The 20,983-nt window shown below is 38.6% G+C and overlaps 1 protein-coding gene across 1 annotated transcript in view; it reads left to right on the top strand.

The window, feature by feature from the left end:
• RB195_015737 (uncharacterized protein) overlaps positions 1-20,983 on the top strand; it is a gene marked incomplete at both ends in the record, with an annotated part of 66,333 nt that overhangs the window by 4,616 nt on the left and 40,734 nt on the right. The window contains 4 exons of the mRNA XM_064206594.1: positions 2,131-2,223; positions 13,791-13,883; positions 16,340-16,421; positions 17,642-17,766. Coding sequence (XP_064062475.1) covers positions 2,131-2,223; positions 13,791-13,883; positions 16,340-16,421; positions 17,642-17,766 — 393 coding nt within the window. The remainder of the gene's footprint in view (positions 1-2,130; positions 2,224-13,790; positions 13,884-16,339; positions 16,422-17,641; positions 17,767-20,983) is intronic.

Genomic DNA, 20,983 nt, shown 5'->3' with positions numbered 1-20,983 from the left:
ATGTAGTTGTTTGAACATTGTATATGTGAGGTTCTGGAAAATATTCAAAATATACCCTACGAATATTATCCAAGTTAGAAAATTCGACTGTTGAAACTTTTGAAAATCCGACCGTTTGAATACGAGAATGATGAAAATCACTTCGGAACCTTTATTTTAGTCGCGAACTTTTGGTCCAATGGCAATATTTGGAATCATATGAGTTGTGACGGATAAAAATAGATATGACTACATGTTTAGGAGTGTTTGGATCTGCAAATCCCAAGATCAGTCCTCCACTTGGGGAGATTGGGAATGCGGCGCGTCGGAGCAGAGGATTCTCTAATTCGCGATGGCGAGAGAAAAAAAAATTGCTACATTATTCCCTCGTTTTTCTCTCCACTGTCCTCGTTCATCCATGGAAGTGTCTCATGCATGGGAATAAGATATTGTGCTCAGTTGGTGTACTGCTGTTTGTTCGAGACCCCCGGCACAGGAAGCGCCTTTGTGTTATCCCACCGGTGCGCGGCGTCCAGCACCCGTTCGTTCCTCGCTCACCTCACCACGAACGCCTCGCCAAAGCAAACTCACTCACGGTTGTTGTTTGAAGTTCTCCTTCTTCGCGGAGATTCATGAATGAAAACGAACGCACTCACAATGAATGATGATGTCAACTGTGTAGTTCTGTGTGCATTCGCACAATATCCTGTTTTTGAGGATGAATCCGCTTTTTTTTCTCTGAAATGCCGGGAATGAGCACTCTTTTGTTGATCTTTAATTTTTTTTTTGTAGACGGTTGGATATGAAGATAGAGATAGGATCCGATTGAGGTTTGACCTCTAATGAGAATGTTTGCTAGTTAGAGTCACCTCATGAAGGCCGCTCATGAAAATGTATGACATCCGTTGCGGGCTGCATTAATCAACATTGCCGTTTCGTTTCAGCTCCCACTAGGGAATAATTTTCTGGATCTGAAATGTTTCGTCCGTCCGCCTTATGTTCCTTTATTTTTGGTTTCTGTGCTATTTTCCTCTTTTATTTTGGTACAACTCTGAATTTTTTATTTTTTTAAATTTCAACTTGCGTTAGTAGTTTTATTCGATCGTTCAATCTCATGCACTAATACCAACAATATGTTTTGCGAATTGATTGGTGCCTTTCATTTTTGCAAATACTACAATATATAAAAATATATAATATTTTTTCTTGCTCAGCTACAAAAAAAAAATCAAGGAAAATCGACAAAGATTCTATTCATCTAGAAATGTTTACGAGGACTTATTTATTCACTTCTCATCAACAGTTGACATAGCTTCAAACTAAAGAATTTTTCTACAAATGGCAAATTAAATTCTTCCCGAATGAGAGAAATGAGAACAAAAGTATTGTCCAATGTAGCAGGATGAAAATACAACCTTATACATGAATGGTGCACATTTTTCATTCACAAAGTCTGTTTTATTTCCATTGTCTTCAGCTAATTTACTATTTTTTTTTTCATTTTTTAAAATCAAATGTAATATTTGTTGTATGAAGTTGTTGTATCGTTCATTTCGTCACCACTTATATACTGTTGCAGAGAAGTTCATGATTAGTTCGAAGTTTTGTTTCGTGAAAAAAATGAAATAACCCTCATAAGTTCTCAACTAGCTAAAATTTATTTGTGTATTTTCTTTTTTACCTTATGTAAATAACTCTTTTGAAGCTTTCGAAGTTTCTAGAAAGTTAAAACTTGGAGATCGTGGCCTCAAAAATAACGAAAAATAAATCCAGTGTAAAAATGATTCTGTATCGATTAGTAACATACTTTTTTTCCAGTTATTCTTCCTCTTAATATTTACTATTATTTATATTATTATTACTACTATTATTTATACTATTATTATTTATACTAATCTGCTACTACTTATATTTAGTTATTTAAATATTTCCCTTAATTAATGAGGTTTTACCTTTTTGTAAACAATATCCACAGATAAATAACGGGTATTTTTCGTCTTCTTAAACGTCTCGGTAAAATCAATAATGTGCCCCTTTTCTTTCGGAAACGATGCTTGAATGGTGGATTTCAGATTATTCACTTTTTCTGTTTTCGTTGTTTTTTTTTCTAACGGCGAATTGTTTCATTCACCATGTGTCGATTGTTTTCAGAGCGATAAGATAACTGAGGTGGATCTGTTCCTGGAGAACTGCTCATCGCTATACAATCTCATCCTTGACGCTCTACATGATCTATCGTCAAAGGTGAGTCAAACGGCTGGTCAATTTTTCCGGGAAGTTGTATGTAGTCGTGATTGATTGGTAAATTTGTGTGTGTCGTGCCGTGTGAGGTCCGAGATTAGCCGTTGTTTATGATTTTTTCCTTGATTTATGTGCTCATCATCGATTAGAACCAGATGCGATTTCTGTATATCTTTCTCAGCACTTCTTTACAGCATTCCTGGATTTCCACAATACATATAATATTTCGCGTGATTGGACTGAAATTCTATTTTTTCTGCTCTCGCTTCGAATTTTGGTTTCTTCGTGCAACTTTGGTCTCTTCCGTGAAAATAGTAGTTTTCATAATTTGTAGACGGTAGGGATAGTTCAAATTTGCACACCAATGACCACTGATCTAATTGTCGATAACTCTGATATTGAATCAATTTCGGGGTAGCAGTGGTTAGCAGTTCTGTTTATGTTTTCTTCGCTTGCATTATATGTTGATAATTTCTTCATTGCACGAAAATCTTGAGCAGTTTCCCATGCACTCGACTTCCCTTTCTAGTAGTGAGATATGTTTTTCTCGGAAATTACAGATAGATCCGTTCCTACTCCAGAGATCCTTTCCCTTTTTTTACAAAGTGTTCTGAATTTTGCTTAACTATACCTTAGGTCTGAGACCTAAGCTCCTAAGCGAGCTGCCTAAGAGTGAGCGAGGAACGGTTGAAACTTTGCCCCAAGGGTTCGATCTCTCCTTTGCGCTTATTTTGGTTAGAAAAGGTTCAGAGGTGTAGGTTTCTTTTTTGCACGTGGTTGTGTAAAATAAGTATTACCTCAAAATGTAAGCTTGGTACAATTGGCATTTGTTCTTAGTCGGAACTTGCAGACAGAGCGTGAATGTGCGATTGGGTCATGTTGTCTTTCTCTTCGGGTATGGTCCTCGGGTGTACTTTGAATGAGTCAAATTTATCATATCTAATTTTTAGGACTAGTTAAGCTCAACCTTGACAAATCATTGTACAAGAAAGTTTTTTGCAAACAACAGATGCAACATAACAATTTGTCAACAACAATAATAACAATGCATAATTTCAAGAAGGTTTGATTCCTGTACGTGGACTCTCTATCTGGAAATTGTTTTTTCTCAACTCACGTTCTGACTTTGAACTTTACCCATATCGGTCTAAAAATACACAAATATGCGACATGTTTGTTTATTTGTAATTGAAGAATTATAAGATACTTGATCTCTGAAGTAGAAGCGGGGATGTTAAGAATTTTTCTAGCTCTATGTTATTTATGGCCGAATAATAATGCAAAAAATTTTCTCTATGGACTGATATTTTTCGACACGGAGTTTTTCTCACTAATTCACTCATTTTTTCTATTTAAGTATCGATGCTGCATAAGCCTAGGAAAAAAATCTACGATGTTGACAACTTTAGTTGATTTTACTGTGCAGTTTTGTTGTTTATTTGACTCCGTTGCTACAATGAGTGATTGCTGCCGTAAACATACAGCCTTACAAGCGTGTTCGTACAAATGGGCGGTGGTTTTCGTATGTGTTAGCGATTTGTGTAAATCCTAAACCTATACTGTGTACAGAAATGCTTAACGAGTGAGAGGACAACTCGGGAAATGGCGAAAGGCGAGAAGCTTCCGGCATTTCCACTCAGGTTCCCCCTTCTTCTGCCTCCCTTTTGCTCTACAGAAATGACTTTGTGCATTTTGAAATTCTTGGAGTCGATCATTTTTGAATTTTTTTGTTTGATCATCAGTTTATCAGCAACGGAGCGATCCGTGGCGGACGTTCCGTAACGAATCGCTGATTGTGGAAATCCGATACGCGGCCAGCTAGCAATGCTACACTTCGCTTTTGTATATGGCTGAGCACGAAGCCGAGAAGCCGCTGGCTGCGCGGATGTTTACCGATAACTGCGAATCTCAATAACACTTGGGGGTTTCTTCGTGAAGAAATCTATGGAGAGCGGGATTGATGTAGTAATCTTTAACAATATCAGGGAACTTTTTTTTATAGATAGAGGATTGCGGTAATTCGGCAGAAAGTAGAAATGCTAAAGGAAACTTTATGCATTATGATATGATGCAACTTTATGCATTATGATTGGAAATGATTAAGAGCTCTATAAGCCAAAGTTATGGTTTTTTTTTTCGTGGAAAATTCGCCGTAAGTCCTCTAATTACGTATGTTATTGGACTTGGATTTCACATAACGTTTTGACTTACTAATCTTCGTTGATGTTCGATCAAGATCAAGAAGGGGTTAAGACTTACCATCGAAGGGTTGGCCACGAAAAGTCCACAAGATGTGTGGAAAAAAATAAATCTTTAAGTAAAACATTCTAGTAAAATATCTTTAAATCAAAGGAAATAAATTGAGATCTGTTCGGAGCTGAATTAGGTGAAGAGCAAACTGACGAACATGCTGTAATGTATTGTGTAACAGATTTTTGCTAAATTTTCACTTCGTAATACGTTAAGGGGTCTTTAGAGATACTTTTTGAATTGATCGAGTGATGCTGGATCTTCCATAGGCCAACAAAAAGCGGCAGATATGTTATGTGACCCAGCCCGATGGCACGAGATGCGGCCACAGATGGCCTATGACCCTAAAATAGGGACCTGGTGCATTCTTTCGTGAACGCTTATCTCCACAGTGTGTTTTTCTCGTCTTTCTTTGCGCCGACATGGCTTGTGATCTACTGATCTGATTTTTTCTTACTCTTATAGTTTATGGTGCTTGGAAGAACGTACTAGAAAAAATTTTTTTTCTTAAGTTGTTCCGTAGTTCCGTAATTAGACATCACATTGTTTTTCGCTCTTTTATTTTAGATAAAGTTCTTAGTTCTTCTTCATAGCTCTTTGAAATTTTGGTGCCACTTTTTGCAAATGGACTGGAACTAAGTTATAGAAACGACAGAAAGAATCTGTTTCCTAAAAAAACCATCGTAACAAAAAAGACAGTTTGAAATACAGTTTCCGGTCCATTTACAGTTCAACGTGTTTGATGTGGTCAGAGCGAGTAATTGACACTGAAAGTGAAAAAACCTTTGTCCTTGCCGAGCTGTCAGCACCGATTTATTTCCAGAAGGAATTTTTTTGAAACTTTTGTCCTAGTTTGATGAATTTCCGGGTGCTCATCAATGTGTCCTTTTTTTGAATTATTGCTCGAGCACTTGAGAATTAGTGGAACCTATCGCTTCACTTTTTTGAATGCCATCCTCATCAAAGTTCAGCAACACATCAATCTGATCGTTTTTTTTTCAATCTTCAGCTCTTTCTAAGTAGAATTATAACTACAAATTACATGTTTTTTCTCTTTAGGAGGTAATACAAGGAATCTCCGTGGTCCTCCGGAAATTTATTGTACCGGATTCTTTTTTTTTTCAGAGGTACTGAAGACTTTAGGCTCTTTACTAATTCTTGTCAATTTTTTGGATCGACGCTTTTAAATTTTTAAATTTTTGGCGAATATTAGTTTCACGAGAAAGAATTTCCGCAGAATGAAGATTCGTTGTTCTTATCCAAATACTCCATCCTGAGATGATCCAAAAGTTTTAGTTTTTTTTGATAACGGATAAGACTATTCCCCCTTCTTTTTTTCTTTTTCTTCGATTTATTTCACTTTGGTCTAGCGAGTTTCGCATTTCTTCAATGAAGATACAAGGAATTAACACTCTTGGTTTTTCCTTACGTCTTTGGTCGCTTCTCAAGGTCTTCCCAATGATTCTGAAGCTAGGTCTATGGATGGAAGGACTTTTCAACGTTTTTTTTTTAAAACTTTGTTGGTTTAGAGAATCTGTTTTCTGCCTGATGACCTTCTTCCTGTCGGTGGCCAGCCGCATCTGTTGGTTTCGGATATGCCGCTTCAAATCGCATCATATCGCGTTAATCGCGGCGATTGTTGCGAGTGTTTCTGCGCACTGCCGCGCTTGTTGTGACAGCTTGAAGTTTGTGGATGCAAAAACTCGCTATCGTTGTTTTTCAAGGCATTGCTGACGATCCGCCGTGCGTGGATCAGAGTTGATTTTCACGGAGTTTCTTTTGTTTAACGGTTTCTTTGCTGCTCTACTTTCTTTGCTTTGCACTTTCTTAAAAGTCTCTTGGTGGGGTTAATGGTGGTTTTTGCGAGCGCCGTTGATCGCGTCACGATTAAAAGGCTGGTTGCATCCGACAATGGGGATATTGATGAAAAGTTCGTCTAATCGGAGGTTGAAAAAAGCTGTCACCTTCCAGCGGACGGTGTTTAACTTGCAGCCAACCGGTCAGTCGAGGCTAATGAAGTGGGGAGATTTGTGATTGTTCAAGTGAAAGCGAGGAGATCTTTCCTACCATCCTTTATTTATTTTCAGGGCTTTTTTGAATAAATTTATCATAGCTAATGTCTTAAATTTTCTTCATCCGTGAAATAAAAGCTGGATGTACTAGTGCGAAAAGTCTAGGCACTTACCGTCGCCAAGCTTTTCCATCGCTTTTTTTTCGTGCAGATCATTTGTTTTAGGCATGGAAAAAACCATTTTCCCTCTAAAATGGGATTGGCATTAATATCGAAGTGGTTCCAGAAGAGTTTAATGATAGATGATGCGTTTAATATTGAAATAGGCGTTAAATTCTGCCCGGCTATGGCTCTAAAAAAATCGTAGCTCATTTCATTTTCAGCACGCATACCTCGATATCCTAGTTTCCAAAGGCATCGAATAAAAATTCTGATTCGATATTGTCAAGTACTGAGCTTGACATATTTGTCTGATCCTGATATTTTTAAGTGCTCAAATCTCTGTTCTCTCCTCAGTTGGCTCAGCGTTCTTTAGTCGTTGTACCCGTTTAGGTAAATAGTGTTTGAAAAGGCGCAAAATTTTAAGAGATCTAAGCGAACGCGTCACGATTTATTGGACTTGATCGCAATTAAAATCGCTGTTCTGTGATTTTTGCGCTTTTTCCGTAGATTTTACTACCAGTGGTTGTTGATGTTGACGTAGTTATTTCTAGTAATAATGAAATAGGGAAAAACAGCTACAGATGGCTGTAACTGAGAGAAAAATCCCAACGAAGAAGTTATTCGTATAGAAATGAGCTTCTTTCCTCTTCTTTCTTCTCTGTTCTAAGCGCTTTTGCAAAGGCGCAGTTTTATCCCTTTGCGACTGGTATTTCTCGACATAATTTTCGTAAAGGGGCATAATTTTTGATGAATATAATTTTCGACCTAGTAGTGAGAGGTTCCAAACGGACCTCGTCCATGTACATATGTAGAATATCTGGAAAATTTCAACGAAGAAAAATTGCTTACGGTACTTTTTGGACACGGTGTTGTTGTGAAACTTCGGATTGCTTCCATTTGTTGCCGTTCACGAACAGATGCGCCGTCGTTCGTTGTTCTCTGCCACGACAACGACCTTAGACTCTTCCGTGGATGGTGTATCGTTCGTTATTGGATAGTCTGATTAATGAGCTTAGAGTCGTTGTCCTTTGTGCAACAGCAGCTCGTGGCTGAGTTGTTTACTCCTAAGGTTAGTGGCTGTAAACTGTGAGTTTTTCCAGCCGTTCACGGCATCGACGATGGCCTTTTGAATTATGAACGATAGTTTCTCGGTTTTTATGGTGGATAAGGTCATTTCTTCTTTTTTTCACGTTTCTCAGCACTTAAGCAACGGAAACGACTTCTTAGAGACGACTCGATTCATCGTTCTTCTCCACGTACTGCAGATTTAAGAGAGAATAATGGCTTTTTCTGCCAGATGTTTTGCGACAGCTCCGCTTAGACATGCGAATCCCCCGCTTGTCTTCTCTACAGTAACTCTTCTCACTCTAAGGACTACTTTTGCCATATTTTTCCTATGTTACACATGTGTTAGACGCGACAAAAAAGAAGCAGTGATGATCTGAGGTGTACATCTGAATTTTCAATTTTTGGTCTATAAGATGATGTCCTGGTTAAATACGTCCATAACGTCCGGTATCCAATTCAATTCTAATCCAGATTATCAAGAAATGCGCTCAAAAACGTAAATTGACATGGGAGGTTATGCAAATATAGGATAACGGAAGGATATTGTGCGTTATTGTGTTCTCTTTCTACGAATATGAGCTCTCTGCATCCTAATTCTTTGTTTTCGAGTTGAAATTCTGGTTAAAATAGATTTTTTAAGGAATTTTTCCAACTCAGACTCAGTTATGATTTGTAAATAAAGTAAGATAAATCTCAAGTTTTTCCAAATTTTTGATTTCTTTTGTGGGGGGGAATTTTCGGTACTTCTTAGAATTTCGGCTTTATTTTCATGCACCTTTTACGAACTACGACGGTTCCTCCCTTCAGCCGCACAACTCTGACACAGCTCTAAAATTTTGCACTGAAATCTGGCAAAATTTAAATTGTAGTTTATCCACTCTTTTATCCAATTATCCAATTTTTTTTGAGTGAAGAATCTGCTCACAGCCCTGTTTCATATATTATCGCCTCAGCCAATTTGTTCTTAGACAGTCAGGTACGGCTTTCTCTCATCGCCTTTCTCCCTGAGTCATCAAGAATTCTCGAGGAGCTGAGTTGACCTTCAGTTGTGTAATGATAAACGCATCATAGCGGCACGACGATGTGAGCTCCGGCACGCGCATCGGACAGTATTTTATGCTTGATGCAGACCACATAATTAAAATTGTGCCGAGTAGGCGCACAGATTTTGCTCGTTTCTTTTTTTTTTTCGAAATGATAACTTTATTTAATTAAAGTCTGGCGTAGATTTGAGCTAAAAAAACTGACACGAACCATGATCCCTTTCTACGTCATCAATTTGTGTTTCTTTTCAACAATTGCTCTAAATTTCGAATGCTATGTATGCATTTTTTGAGTATAACGTAAACATATATCTTTTTTTCACTCATCCGATTAATAGACCATATCAAATGTGTATTACAATGCGCAATTGGGTCGTTAGTGTATTGCAATGGGCAGTTCTTTTAGGTTCGTTGAGCGTTGGGTAGGTTTTTTTTTGCGATGACACGGTTGCATGAATCCATAGAATCAGGGCAGAGTCAAAAATTTCTGCGAATCTTTTTCCAATGTAAATTTGGAGCACGATAACCTTCTGAAGTCATCCTTTTCATGGACTGATCAGAAGGTTGCTAGAAAGTCAGCGTTCTGTGTGATGATGAACTTGAAGCAGCGGAGCGTGGAGCGGTACAGTAGTTAGATGATTGTACTGTTTCCTCGAGCGTACATAGTTCGCTTCTGCGCTCGTTGTCGCTCTCGAATTGGTCCGATCCTGATCCGATTTTAAAGAGTAAAATGCCTCCCCAACATCACATTAGTCAACTTTTACGGCAGGTAGCTCTTCTTTTTGTAGAATATGCTCATTTTACAAAAAGAAGAGCTACAGTTTTGTCATTTTGCCTCGAATTGTGTGTCACAAGGTGTTATGTAAGGTCCGTAGAAATTTTGGAAATTTGTTTGTTCGTAGATGCGACCGCCAGTGCATAATCTCGGTGACGGCATGTGTTTCCGATGCTATAGGTCCGTTTATTTATTGCCTATTGTAACAACGCCACTAGCTTTGTGGTGCTTGGTGGTCTATATAGGATGGACTGGTGAATGAGCCCGTTGAGAGATATCTATCCATTAATTCTGGTGATGCGTTGTGATTTTGCCAGCTGAAATTAGGACGTACACTAGGCTGGAAATTCCTGTTGCTGATGCGTTGAATAACGCTTACCAGTAGTAAATATTGTTTTTCTAATGATAACCCTAAAGTCGTTATTAATTTCTGGATTACAATTTTTTTTTGCTTTGAAATTGTGAAAGCGATGTAGATGCATGTAATTACCCAGGTGATTATAGTTCTGAGTTCTCACCTCTCCACCGTTTTGACGGGTCCAATAGTTTGTTCTTTTTTTCACTTCAGAAAGAAAGAAATGTTTGTGGATATGAGTCCAGAGGGGCGCTTTTTTTTTGCTGTAGAAGTTTTCTTACGTAGTCACGATCGTTGTTGCCTCATCGTTCATTTTCCTGAGATAAGGAACGGGAAATGTGCGTTAGTGTTTTGGGAAATTGGCGCTTGTTTTCATGTTGTTCTTACTCGTACCTGAATTTATTTATACAAATGTAACCTTCTGTTTTTTGAATATGGAGTTAGGCTTATTGAAAAATGTATTGGAGTACTTAAATTAAATTGGAGAAATATTGGAACATGTATCAAAGTGCTTGAAATTATTAATTATAATTACGGTGCTCTATTGTTATGATATGTGTGGTGTACGGTACTTATCCCAGTCGTTACAAATTCTTCACCACTTTTTTCACCATTCCTTTAATCATTTGATTGATTGAAGTCATTCAAATGATTGAATTGGAACAGTCAATTGTGTGTCACTTTATTTTTTACTCCTTTGTTACAAATTTGCAGCAAAGATTTATGGAGAGTTTGTCGTGAAATACAAAAAAAAAGGGAAAAAAGAAAATGTAGCTTGCCTTTTAGCTTTCAATCAACACTGGTGTAGAATTTTGACCTCCTATAAAACTGATATCTCTCCCGTTTTTTTTTCGGAAACGGGAGAGATTAGTTTTATAGGAGCTTTAGCCGTTGCAGATTTAACCCTTTGAGAGTTATGAGAACATCTAAAAGTAGTTGATTTGAGTAGAAGCTATGAAATTCGATTTTTTTGTCCGTGTTTTGATTGTACAACTATTTCAAGAGCGAATTCTTGGTGTAATGATAATTCCCAAATATATTCCCTAAGGCGAAATGTCTTCCATCCGTTTAAAGCAGGCGAAATTAGCCTAATGGAGTACTCATCCGGTAACTTTATCCGTATGCTATGCTCTCGGTTCTTCTTTTCATTTCCGAGACTGCTAAAGTGTCCAGGCTTGTTCTCTTGATTGTCTTCATATATGTGAAACCGTTCGAGAAGAATTAAAACTCAATACGAAGAGGCCTCAGTTTCTACGAGTTTAGTCTTTGCTGATATCTAAGAATACCGCTCATTTCCAGAATGAATTACATCTTAATTTGAGGTTCTTGACTCAGCGACGGCTCTTGCTTGTGATTAGTTGTTACTAGCCCTTTCATCTGTCATTTTCTGACTATTGAATGCTGAACACATTCGTAAAGAGCGTAATTAAGAAGTACATTGTTTTTTACTGAACACAACCCCGCCACTGGTACTGCAACTCAACATTGATGACCTGAGTAGTACCGTTCGAGATATTGTTGGCGGTAGCAGTACGTTCGTATCAGAAGTTGAGCCCTGGCGTCGTCTTTAGGTAATTCTGTACGGTCACGAAAGATAGCCGATGTCCTGCGCTTGGCATGACAACATTATCCCTCTGGAAAGCAGTATTTCAGAAGACAAAAACAAAATACAGCAAAGTACACATTTATATCTACGAAGTGTATATATTGATTAAAGACATAACCCCACGAATCTGAGGTGGTACAGATTTCAGGTGTAGTATTCGTGTACGGGATCGTAGATTATGAAGAGAGGGGTGATCCTGTCCATTTCTTTCCAATTGCCGTAAAAAACGGCCCGCGCGATACGGCTTCGGGCGTTCCGGCGCGCTATTTTCTACAAGGAGTTCGACTGGAGCGCGCCAGCCTTGTGCACGCGCCGCATCTTCCGGGCCGTTTTTTACGGCAATGAAGAAGAAATGGACGGAATCACCCACCTCTCCATAATCTACGATCCCGTATACGAATACTCCACTTGAAATCCGTATCACCTCAGATTCGTGGGGTGATGCCTTTAACTAAAACCCTTCTCTGACCAACATTTTTATCAGTGCGGTTATTTTAACAACAGATAAGACTAGTAGTTGAATATGTGTTACGACTGGGTTGTTCCATATAATCCGGTTATGGATGAGAGGTTCGTGAAAGAATTGGAAGGTGTTGTGCCGAAAGCGATGAGAACAGTAATATAAGAAAATTTAAAGCTTGACTGTATTCCTACGGTAGAATATTCTAGCCATGGCGAAGAACAAATACGGATTGTAGAGCTAAAGGGAAAACCACTACGCAGGTGCTTGATGTCATGTATTCTGTATTTTTGGATCGTATTCCGCACAAACAAGTAGCTATAATGTTACTTTCTCAGTCTCATTTCGTGCGATCGGACTTTTCTGAGATTTTCACTCTAATACCAAATACAGACCGTAAATTTTGCTATATAAATTGTTTATCCGCAAAAAATCATCGCAGTACCCATTTGCACATTCTGAGAATGTATGTTCAGATCAGTATGTTCAGATGGATTAAACTTTACATTTCGGGCTTCTCCCACGGACCTCTTCACCGAAAATTTGCTTCAATGTCTTTTTTTTCTCATACCTCATCTACCAGTTTTCTTCTTTTCCTCCATCTTGGATCCTTCTGTAATTTTTCTCCCTGTTCTATATCGTAGTTCAACATGTGGCCCTAAGAAAGTCCGTGGATGAATGCTTATGCTAATTGGGTAATCCAATCACGTGTGACCCCATCAGATTGTTTGCCAGGATCTCGTCCCAGGATTAATTAAACGCTCGCGCATTGCTCAGGCTGCCAAGCCGAGCGATGAGCTGGCGGGAATCGGAACGAGGCGGGAGCGCGGCGCATTGTCTTAATCTCGTCAGGCCGATGCTATCTGGATGATGATCCCATCATCCAGATTGCGTGCGAAACGCTTCTATGAACTCGAAATTGATGCTTTTATGGTAATCCGACGTACTTCGGCGGATTTCATATGTCGGCTGCCGACTGACTATAACCACTTTATTCTGTTCGTTCCTGGAAAGGCTCTGTCGTTTCCCGCAAGTTCTCCACACCTGTTTTAATGACTGTCCTTGTCGTGCACTCAATCAGTATTTACATTCTTACTGTAATGATAATTCCGTGAGAGGTACAGGTAATTAATCACGTGTGCAGGATTTATTGACTTAAATGCCAGTGCAACCTAATGGATAAGCTGAAAAATTCTTTAGAATGCTTTACCGGTGACCTCCTTATGACTTAATGCTTGGTTTATGTTTTGGAAGAAACTAAACTTTTTAGTACGTATTCTTCTGGTTTGAGCCGCACACTAAGGTTGTTAAGATATTTATTCGTTGGTGACGTTTCGATGATTTCGCTTCCTCCAGACTCCAAAAAGTTGAAGTGGAGTGTGATCTATACGTATGAACGTCTTTGGCAATCAAAGAATTTTTAACTTTGCTTTTGGATCTAATTGTCGGTAAAAAGTAACGGTGAGAACCATTTGTAGGCACCTTGTAATCAGAATGACCTGTTATCCTCGCTATTCTTTCGTGCACATGCTCTATTCACATGAGTTGTTGCTCATTCAGAAAATAAGGCACGTAAAGGGATTTTAGAGGTAAATAAGTCATACTAGAAGAACATCGTTAAATCTACCCAGTTTTTGACTACTCTAGTTCAATTCTCTTCGCAGTTGTTAACCCTCAGAGATTTTTTAAGTTGCTCGTTATGTTCTCCAATTCCTAAAAATTTTAATTTGGTCTATTTTTTCCTGATTGGACTGTTGGAGTTCGAAGGCGATCTCACCATTTGGGACCTACAACAAAGTATTTCTGTGTTTTCTGCTGTGGAGTTAGATGATTGTTTCAGGCACTCTCATGTCAACACCTGGATGAGATGGCGAATTCTGTAGCGGCGGCAGGACGATTACTTGTCGCCAAACGACCGGAAACAGAAACCACGGTTAGTTCCCTGTGAATGGTGAATGGATAAAATTGACTGATGTTATGTAAAGACGAGGTCAGCAACCACAGCTGATCTCACGATCTCTGTCTGACGCCGCTTCACGTAATTCCGATCTTAGGATTGAAGAGAAAATAAACGGTCTAAGGTTTTATGACTTGGAAACTTCTTCGGGACAATTTCGACTACGCACGCGCTCTTATATGGTAACAGAGGAATAACATCCACAATATCTTAAATTGAGTTTCCTGGAATTTCGTTCCATATTCGGGTTAATTTTGACATTTTCAGTATCTGAAAATGTGAAATTCGCTGATTCAGGTCCCAGTACGAGGCTTTCAACAGCGTCTCAGGGTTCCCTTAGTGTGCTACTGGGCATTTCCTTCCAAGAGCTTTTATTTCTAAATCATAGTTAGTAAATAAAAGGGAATAAAATTTGTACTTCCATCAAAGTCAATAAAGTAGCTCTTTCTCTTGAGATTCAGCCCCAAATGCGAACATTTCCAACATCTTTTGCTCTGGACTGTTTATGGCTTTTCAATTAGAGGCAGAGCATTCGATATCTTTTCTGTCCATATGAGTTTGTGCTCAGTTAATGGCGTTCAAAACGGATATACTTTTAGTTAAAAGGATCCACAAGCTTTTGAATTTCCATCTAACTAGGACATAAAATTCTCCAAATATTTTGACAACCATTTTTACTAATTAACATAACTTTTTAGTGTAGACTGAACCGCATAATTCACCTGTTCCCGAAATTTGCAATATTGAAACAAAGTAAAGGATCTATGTTTAGGTCTGTATTTGTTTGGATAAAAATATCGAGTTACGTGCACAAAATAAGATGACCATGAACCATTAAAGGAAAAGAAACAACATGGGACAACTTTGCTAAATAATTAACGAGTGCGTGTAAAGAGGGTCCCGGCAGGTTTTCGAGCATAGTCCGAACATGCTTGGGCGGAGCAATTAGCGATTGTGCGTAACCTAAAAAGATTCACCTTTTTTGCTACCTAAGTAGCTGACTCTACTCACCTACAGCTAATCATACGTTGCTTTACCGGCTAGGATATAATCCTCGGGCTACTAAATTATTTTCATTTTTTTTTTGTTTTGTAGAATCAGGCACATCCACTGGAATTTTGTGATGTGAGGTGGTGTCAAATTTGTAACCGTACCAGAAGCAAAAGAAATCCTTACGTGAAACATGCGAGAAATGTGCATCTAAGACCTTCAAATTTCGTATATGAAAATTTTCATTTTTTTTACATATTTTCTTACAACTGTGTAGTTCTTTGCGTCTCTATGGTTAGAAGAGTATCTATGCGGTTGTCTGCGTTTCCATGAAGGACTGGAGCGCGACCTCGTAGAGGTATTTACGAATCCCCAGGGATATCCACTAGACACGTAATGTCTCGGAGGCATTCGCGGAAAATCCGCTGGGACCCTCTTTACCGTTCTTCATGAGGAACTTTGTAAATAATGATTTTTTATGGAAGTACAAGTTGTCCTTTTTGAACTGATTTTGTGGTAAAATAAAACCCATTCGAAGATTGCGAGTCAAAATAAAAGCTCTTCGAAAAAAGAAATGCCCAGTGGGACCCTAAAGGCACCCTGAGACGTTGTTGACAGCCTCGTTTTGGGGCTTAGGTCGACGAATGTAGGGTGCGAAATGCTGAAAGTGTTGAAATTAACTCTTATGAAAGAGATTAGTTACACGAAATCCATCCACTATCCAGCGAACTGACTGTTTTTTTTTCGCAATAGTAGTTCTTTTTTTTATCAGTATCTTTGTTGGGAAGATTTTTTTGTTGAGATCATCAACTTTCGACTTAAGTTATCCAGCCATCCACTCGAATGACGATTCAAAAACCTAAACTTAGGATATTGTGAATGTGTACAACTATCTGTTTGAAAGTGGATAGGATTAAGAACGTTTGCAAGAATCGACCTCGTTCACGGTCACCAAAATTCACAATAATTTAAACTAAAAATCTCTTTCACAAGAATACAAGCTGGACATCACTTTTCAATTCAGTACTAAAGACTTTTGATTTAAATACGTAAAGTAATTTCTCGAAGGACAGAGTGGTTCGCTTCCAAAATCGCTATTATTCGCCAAGAATGTCGAAATATTTATTTTATTGCGGTAAACTGAGAAGGAAAAATTATTAAAACGTTAAGAAAAATAAAGATATGATTTTGCAAATGGTATTCTTCTATTATTATAAAAGAGCGAGTGCGTAGTCGGAACATGTGAGAGAATGAACACTGGGGAAGCGATTCATCTGTGGTTAAAGTTTCCTGTGATTTATTAAATTTTTTGCATGAATCCGTGTCTGAAACTATTCGGATGTTTTTGAATTTGAAGTCCAATGAAATTATATACATAGTAAGACTGTGGTATCACAGATGAACAATTTTCTGCTTCATGGAAGAAAATTCTCATGTTATAGGTCGCACTTCGCATAAATACAATCAATTCTGCGATGGAACAACTGCGATTGCGGCGATGCACATCTGATTCGGATACTTGCAGTGAGCGGTCTTTTCTGCGGTTTTTTCCTTTATTCTATAGAAAACTCTCTAGCAAACGGTGAAACAACGCTGGACAAAGTGCTTCGTGATGTGAACTAACAATGAAACCTACATATTTACAGAATTCAACTATTTTCTGAAGTGTTAGTGTTCAACTAATTAGTTGATTCAACTAATTAATCCCTACATAGTCGGCGTGACTGCGTGACTTTGGACTGTTTTTTTAACAGTGTCTTTTTTTTTAATGGCTCCTGAAGCACTGTGCAAAAAAAATTCTTTTAAATGTTGTCCTCAATGGAAAATTCCGACGATGACCCTATAGGACTTGATCCTGCCATGTTTCATTCCACGAGTCCGATTCCCTTCTAAACAAAGCCTGGTTCGGGCCTAAGCGCAGACAGAAACATTAGGAGGGGAATTCTTAGAAGAGCAATTAGTTCCATACTCAACTACTTAAAGGCAGCATACCACGAAACTGACGTATTGAGGAAAACCACTGGATAAGGTAGAGGTAGGGTTGTGGATTGAGGGATCAGGAGTGGGTCCGCTCATCTCTTCCTAATCGTAGTGAAAAAAACGACGTGAAAGACACCGTTTTTCACGATGATACCAGTTGCAGCGGCCCAGAACGTGTACATAGTGGAGCGTTCTAACGTCCCTCGTAGGAACTAAAGCGGTTCCCACGCAGTTTTATTAAGGACGATTAGGGAGGAGTGAGCGGAACCACCCCTGATCCCGCAATCTAGGACCCCATCTCTAGCTTCCTCCGCAGATTCCCTCACCACGTCAGATTCGTGGTATGCTGCCTTTAAGTACTTTCCGTCACTAATATCCTCATCAATAAGGTCAAAAAATTCAACCGTTAAAGAAAAAAAGGAAGTTTTAAAGGATGACTGGGCACTGGGGAAGATTAGGTTTACCGTTGACCTAAATTCCGTTTACATGCATCGAGAAAGAAATTAGCGTTCTGACTAATTGAAAAGACGTCAAGAAACGGAATTCCATTTTGCGCTCCCTTATAAGTTAGCAGAACGGAATTCTATCGGTAGTTTTTTTTAGTGAAAATTTCTAAAACACTTTTTTCTCCTCGTAAAGAATGTTTACTCATGTCGAAGGATAGTACTTTTATGGGTTCAACGTACAAATTCCAGATCGGCTCAGAAGAAGGCGGTTTGAGTGCAAAATCAAGGTTATCAGAGAAGTTACATCCATTCGTTCAGGTTCACGTTCGCAACCGTCATCCGAGCTACGCGGTTGGATCCATTCGCAGGAGAAGCGACTACTGGAGCTGGAGCAGCGCCTGAAGGAAGGCGTTGGACTGACAAAGCTGCTGTCAGATCAACAGGTACATTTCTCTATATGCCAGCGCTTCTCGAAAAGACGAAAAAAGTACACAGAAGAAACTGCTGAGAAATAATACGGCTCGTTTAAAAATTGTTTCTTCGTCCAGAGCTCAACATTCGAGTTTAATCCAGAATCACTAGGACAAATAGTCCAATCGCATGCAATTGTCTCAGTGAAAGCAAGACTATTCTAGTTTTTTTCCCGTAGGAAAATGACGAATAGGTTAGTAACTGGTCTAGGATGAAAGTGGTAGTACAAGTTTTTCGAGCTTGGTAGCAGTTATAAGTGAGGATCTGCTTATGACTTTGCATCTAAGATGAAAGCTGCTGTTTTACTCGTGGTTATTTTAGGCTAGTCCTGTTGCGAATATTTCTAGTTAAACCTAGGGCACAAGTACATATTACTACCCGTTATGATGCTGCTTTTTATTGCTATTTTTAAAGATTTTTTTTAATTTTTGGATTCCCTCTGAGCGGAGTAGAGTAAGTGAAAGAGTTAATATGATTCTTCAGCTCTATTATAATTTTATACTTCGAAAAAAAAAGCACATTTTTTGTTGTATGGACTTTGTCTCCACAACTTCCGGGTACCATTTCTAAAATACGAAAAAATCAGCATATAAAATATGAAAGATAGTCAAAACTGCGATTTTTTGTGGTGTTTTATAGAAACATTTATTTTTTCTTATTTCTAAAAAACTTCACCTTCTTTTACCTGCTTTTCTTCGTATTTTTGCTCCAAAAATCCACAATCTACGGGGATTAAACGAGAAATGATATCTGTAGATCTAACTACTCAGTTCACACAGCAATTTCGCGAAACTGGTGATTATGGTGTGTTTTGTGAATTGAGGTCGACGTTTTTCCGTACGACGCTGCAAGGGAAGATGACGATTCCCCTTCGCTGTTCATATTCTCGTTGACCTTCGGAGAAGCGGTCCTCTGTTCACAGTCTTTCTCGAAAATATTTATGGAGAATGTGTAAATTTTTGTACAGTTTTCCATAAATTGATTTCCAATAGCTGATTTCTGAGTCCGGTTTACCTTTTACCTCACTGAAATATTATTCATTAGCTATTGCAAAGTATACTGGACTCGGAAAAATTCAACGACGTCAATCGCGTAGTGCATTCAGTTTAAAAGACTCTAAATACAACAGTCAGAAATTATCTCCACGGGAGATAGTTTTTTTTTTATCTTTTGATCTCAGCGCTCTAAAAAGAAGCTGTCCAAAGAATTAGAGGGAAAGCATAGGACTAAGATAGCATGGGACTTGTAAGATCGATGATTCTTCCTTTATTCTTCTGGATATCCATTTTATAATCCCTACAGTTTTCTGATTTTTTGGAACCAAATATTTCATCATTTATTTTCATTTAATGCTCGCTATAATGGTGAAGTTGAAGGCAAAAGAATTTACTGTTTTTTTATACAATAGCTGACAAAGCGTCTCGAAAATTTCATACATCTATCTGTTTTTTTTTCCTTTTAAAACGGATGGAAAAGACATTTTCTGCCCGAAAGCAAAGTCTGTTGCATGTAGATGTCGTCCTACCAGCCACATTTTTCTCCTTTTGTGCCATTTCTGTTTTTTTTTACTGCTACGGTAGTTCTATTCTACTGTATGCGTGGAAATACCTACGGTAGCCAAAAAAAACGGATAGGGAGAGAAAGAAACGTTTCGAAGGGAAGCTCTCCTGTCTTTTTTCTCTTTCTATCGGAATAAAGCGGAAATTTTATTCGCTAGTACTTCTGCTCTTTTCTGTGGAGGTTCATCGATTAAAGCGGTTGTGAATCCTCAAAATACTGAAATTAGTGGGTGTTACTAAGCTAACCTTAAAAAAAAACTCAGGCCGGTGCAAGTTCTGGCTACTTTCACCGTATTATAGACAACTTCACGTTGATACGAATAATTTTCTTGCGTTAGCAGGGATGAGAATCCAGAAGAACAGGGAGTTTTGTAGATAAATGTTGATCTATTAAGGCGGAACTTCTATTTCGAGAATAGGTTGTGAATTTTACTGAAAATCTTCAAGTTTTGGGTGAAATCTGACGGAAATAGCGTAGAGGACGAGATAAGATGGCTGTAAATGAGGAAAATATTCCTAGAAAACAAATATATTAGTAGTTTTCGCTTCGTAAGTCCGTTTAGCGCTTATAGCAGAATTTCTTTGCAGTGAGTGCGCAGAAATACTACCTGGCACGAGGCCAATTCACGCGCACCTAATACCTGCTGCCGCCCGTGACAGGTGGCTGCATTTCCTGAGGTCGTAGGTCGTCGGTTGCATGTGCGTGCACGGTTAAGACTCATATTTGAGTCTCGACCCTAATTAACACCTTGATGGATGCTGCCCAGACGGCGGCTGACTGGCCGATTCAATGCCAAGTGTCATATTTTTGCCGATCGCAAGTCTTCTAGGCGAGACTCATCTCTAGAGGTCATATGAGGAACTTTTTTCCCTTTGAGTTTTCTTTTTCTAATTCCTCTCCTCTCCTCTCCCTTCACGTTTCTTTCTCTGTCATTATTTACTACTCTTGATGGTTAGGGGTTGCTGTCCTTGAGACGTTGAGGTACTCAACATTGGCCGTTCAAGGGTGTCGATGAATCAGTTCCTGAAAAACACGGGCTACTAAACCACATTTGTCAGACGACCCTGAAAACTCTATTCATTCGGTTCAACGATCTTTCACGACGCATACTACATGAGTTTGAACGTTGACCGACACAAGCTCAGAGTTTTGTTCGGATGTTGGGGAAGCAATTCTTAGTTTTCCTTTCCTTTTCGATTATTTTCCCTTATTTCCTCTATTGCCTTCTACAATTCTTTTTAATTTATTCGAAATTCATTGTTCTTTTGCCACCAGATGTGGAGCTGAAAATTTATAATTCGAAGTCACTGCGTTTAGACTGACAAGAACCTGTAGCGCGTATAGCATTTTTCCTTATGGAGGGTTGTTACGTCCTTTTTTTGCACCCAGAAATTTGTCCGGAACATTTCTTCAATTTGCAATTTTGACTAATCTTTTTGCAAATTACGATTTCCTGAAATACTAAGAGTAAGAAATATTCTTTTAAAATTTTTATTACTCCTAGACGTCGTGCACTACAGTGAACCCAAATCTACAAAGATCATAGTTGTTTCGCTGCATTTTGGTGGCAAAAGATTCGTGGAAGTTCCTCTTTTTTGAACAATTAATGTTGATCGCGTATCGACTATT

Source organism: Necator americanus, chromosome V, assembly GCF_031761385.1.
Source record: "Necator americanus strain Aroian chromosome V, whole genome shotgun sequence".
NCBI lineage: Eukaryota > Metazoa > Nematoda > Chromadorea > Rhabditida > Ancylostomatidae > Necator > Necator americanus.
The sequence above is the reverse complement of the archived record's forward strand: the minus strand, read 5'-3'. Positions and strand labels throughout refer to the sequence as shown.